This window comes from Clarias gariepinus, chromosome 5 (assembly GCF_024256425.1).
Source record: "Clarias gariepinus isolate MV-2021 ecotype Netherlands chromosome 5, CGAR_prim_01v2, whole genome shotgun sequence".
Classification (NCBI taxonomy): domain Eukaryota; kingdom Metazoa; phylum Chordata; class Actinopteri; order Siluriformes; family Clariidae; genus Clarias; species Clarias gariepinus.
In genome coordinates, this window is record NC_071104.1 from 31,927,289 (window position 1) to 31,931,389 (window position 4,101).

At 38.8% G+C, this 4,101-nt stretch overlaps 1 protein-coding gene across 1 annotated transcript; it reads right to left on the minus strand.

The window, feature by feature from the left end:
- Positions 1-304: 304 nt before the first annotated feature.
- Positions 305-3,845, minus strand: LOC128524519 (uncharacterized). The gene is made up of 2 exons (XM_053497116.1): positions 3,255-3,845; positions 305-1,420 (listed from the first exon to the last, which is right to left on the minus strand). Exons 1-2 carry the CDS (start codon positions 3,742-3,744, stop codon positions 1,185-1,187), a joined length of 726 nt encoding a protein of 241 aa, XP_053353091.1. The 5' UTR covers positions 3,745-3,845; the 3' UTR covers positions 305-1,184.
- Positions 3,846-4,101: the final 256 nt, after the last annotated feature.

The window sequence follows — 4,101 nt, forward strand, 5'->3', positions numbered from 1 at the left end:
GTGTTTGTGAACTGGCACGGTGTCAAATTACGCGTGCGCACACAAAACGACAGACCCAAACACACACACAGCGCCTGCTCGCATAAACGAAAACACTTATCTGTCGGGATTTATTTTTACTTTTTTTCATTAGAAGGTTAAAAATCCATTTACTTCCTCAGCCAGTCGTGTGTGTGCGCGCGTACGAAATTTGACACCATGCCGGTTCATACACACTCTCTCTCTCTCTTTCTCTTGCCTTTAATGAGAGAAAGCAGCAGGCAGGCGCTGTGTGTCTGTGTGTGTGTGTGTGTGTTTTTTTAAAATAAAGTGCAGATTGATTTTTTTTTTTTTTACTTTATATTTTGTACTGATCATTTTTATGTATTTATTTTTTTGGGCTGTGGAACGCATTATTTGAGTTTCCATTATTTCTTATGGGAAAATTAAATTTTGTTTACGAGTGTTTTGAAATGTGAGCCCACTTCTGGGACGAATTATGCTCGTAATTCAAGGTTCCACTATACTTGGATTACATTTCTTTGATGTAACGAGTAATTTAACGTGTTGGGCTACCATTTAAGTACTTAGTTATTTAGTTACTTTTTCAAAAATGTAATCTGTTATTTAGACAATTGATGTAATCCGTGAGCCAGACAGCCGTCATTCCCAAACCCTTAGTGCATGTGTAAAAGTCGTCCTACAAGCCCCGCCCCCCGATAACCTGCCCCCCTCTGTTATTCCTGCTGTTATACCCATATCTCACCAATGCGGTTTGAATATGAGTAGACCGATGCATGGAAAGATGGAAACCTAATCACAGCCCCAAAACTTGCAGTAAATCATGAAGAACCGTACGTAAGGCCACCGCGTGAAACCGCGTAGGTGATATAGGGGTATTAGTTGTTAACAGATTATGGGCCAAAATTCACTGAGTGATGATGGTAGAATAATTATAAAGGTCTTGACTAAAACAATATGCATGGAGAATCACAAAGGAGTTTTCATTTTCTGCAATGGAAAAATACTTGAACTAGTTACTTTTATGAGAAAGTAACGCTGTAATGTAACTGATTACTTTTTAAAGACAGTAATTTTGTAATGTAATTAGTTATTTTAAAAAGTAACGTCCCCCAACACTGTTCACATCTAAGTAAATAAATGTAGTTTGTTTTTGGTGTGTGTGTTAGTTATTGTCATGGTTTTTACAGCTGCATCATAGACTCGAACATCTCAATCTTCTTCCTGGTTTGGCCTCTCTGAATTTTTCTATATGACACTGTTCCATATTTTGGATGTGTCAGGTGATTAAACGGCTTGTCATTGGATTTGCATTCCACATCTAATCCATGTTCTTGCTCCACTTTCTCCACACCACTGACTCCTGCCTCTCTGGCATCATCAGGTAAAAAGCTGCTGCTCTCATCTGTGTCTGTGACAGCTAGAAAGATTAGACAAATATGAAAAAAAAAAAAAAGAACAATATGAATTTAAATGAGCTGTTTATTAGTACAGTGAAACCTTGGATTGCGAGTAACGCAGTTTGCGAGTGTTCCGCAAGACGAGCAAAGATTTTTAATAAATTTTGACTTGGAAAATCGAACAAGTTTTACGTTTACGAGTACCGAAAAACGTTTTTTCTCTCTCTTGCGCTGCGGAATTGTAGGTAATCGTCTCCCCTGCTGAGACTTAGTGCTCGTCTCTTACTGGTATAATCAACATCTGTGCATGCGTGTACTGTTTACTATAACACTGTGACCACGTGTGTGTGCATAAAACATTTTAGTTTGTGTCTGTATGCGTGTGTGTACAGCGCATGTGTAAAGCAAGTCTCATTAGAGAGGTTAAAAATCCATTTTCTCTCTCTGTATTAGCCTGCTCTTTGTGTCTGTGTTCACGCATTATTGGACTCTGTGCCACACACACACACACACAGACCCCTTCAACCTTTGCACTTACAGACACTCACACATACTCTGCTCAATCGAGAGATTTCTTGTTTATTTTTCTGATAAAGCAGTGTTTCCGTTGTGTGCGCGTGCATGTGTGAAAAAAAAATGGAGGAAGGGAATGTAAGACGAGAAGGAGGAAAAGGGGAGGAGCTCCTTACTTTATCTGTCTGGATTTATTTTTCCTTTTTTTTAAAGCTAAAGTGCAGGTTAATTTGTTTTATTTTTACTTTATATTTTGTGTTAATTATTTTTATGTATTTATTTTTTGGGGCTGTGGAACGAATAATTTGAGTTTCCATTATTTCTTATGGGAAAATTATTTTGAAATATGAGCCCGCTCCCAGAACGAATTATGCTCGTAATCCAAGGTTTCACTGTAGCTCTTTTTCTCTTTCAGCAGCCTTTTCAGTCTCTAACAAGTGACCATACACATACTATGGACAAAAGTATTTGGGCAACCTGCAATGACATTGTACCCAAATACCTCAATATGGAGTTGGCCCTCCTTTTGCAGCTATAACAGCTTCCACTCTTCTTGGAAGGCTGTCTTCAAAGTGTTTAGTGTTTTTGTGGGAATTCATGCCCATTCAATCTGTAGAGCATTTATGAGGTCAGGCATTGATGTTGGACAAGGAGGCCTGGCTCACAATCTTCATTCCAGTTCATCCCAAAAATGCTTGGTGGGGTTGAGGTCAGAGCAAAGTTGGAAGCATAGCATTGGTATGCTAAAGCATTAACATTGTCCTTTACTCAGGATAAGAGGCTTGATTGAAACACCTAAATTTAACAACCAACAGGTTTGGTCAAATACTTTTGTCTATTTAGTTTTGTGTATTTAGTCTTATGAGTTGACCTTTAACTAAAATTAGTGTCTCCTCGGACATGGTGATTTTTGGCCAGAAAAATCCAAGCAAATTATTGAGAAAGGAAATTCATTACATGAAAATGCCAATGAGTAAAAAAAGATAATAAAGTATAATCCAGCATGATACAAGCACATGATAATTTAAGTGACAGTTATAGGTTCACCGACATCATCCAAATCTTGGATTGCGTGAATGATATGCCTCTTCAAAAAACTCTAGTCTGTGCATCTGAAAATTGATATGGATGATTGCTGTAATCATGAGAACTGACTTGTGCTCATCCCAGGACTCCTCTTCACTCTGTGCTCATACTGAACATCTTTCCAACACATGTTACCATTGTAATGAGAAATGATTTATAGTTTTAATCTGGTATCATACAGAAGAGAAAAGGAATCTAACATTGTGCTAACAACTATTTGCTATGATCAGTTGTACTCTTGCATTTGTTTCCTACCTCTTTCCTTTATCTGTGCAGTTTCATCTGAAGTAGACACACCGAGTGGTACCACTGGAGGCACTAAAAGCTCTTCAGCATGTGTTATCCGCCTGTTACTTGCTGTCTCGCCGTGTACGTCAGTGTCTGTAGATGACGCATTATTCACTTTGTTTTCCATTTTACTTCCCATTTCTTTCAGCATGGCACCACTGTCATGTTCAGAGCTTGCTTCCATCAGTACAATACTGTGACATGAAGACTGAGTTTCTGAACTCAGTTTCTCTGGCCAAACTGGTTCCCCTGAACACGGAGCCCAAATAGAGGCAATACTTTGCTGTGAAATTTCCTCTCCTTCTGTGTAAAATACAGAATCGTCTCCTTCCGTGATAATCAGGGGTGGCTGCCTCATCGCATCCTCCTTAGCTCTTCCACTGATGTCCACCTCTTTCTCTGAAGTGGTGTTTCTCTGAATCTCAAGCACACTTGAAATATCTTCCATTTCAGACATACTTTTCACCTTTTTTTTTTTTTTCTTAGCCCAGTTTAGCACGTCTGACGCCTGGTCAAAATGGTGTCCATCATGTTTATTTTCCTCCCTCACATTTAAGTTCCAATGACCAGCCTGTGGCAGGCAGGGCTTTTGTGCTCATGTGCAACGTATTTCTCTAACCAATGAAGAACAAGGGATTTGTATTGACACAAATGAATGGTCCTTTGTCTGCTGTTCTATTACAAACAAACTATTTGTCCTTGTGTTTTTAATCCTGCCTTAGGTATTTTAAGGCCTGATTAACATTCAACTCCATCATAGAGGAATTTGTCTTCACCCCCTCCTATGGCCACCAATTATTGTTAAGTGTAATTA

What these genes read in the sequence shown, in the direction of transcription:
- LOC128524519 (XM_053497116.1), bottom strand. Translation starts at nt 3,744, where the DNA reads ATGTCTGAAATGGAAGATATTTCAAGTGTGCTTGAGATTCAGAGAAAC. An exon ending in TGCACAGATAAAGGAAAGAG is followed by an intron (nt 1,421 to 3,254) that starts GTAGGAAACAAA and finishes TAATCTTTCTAG; the next exon opens with CTGTCACAGACACAGATGAG.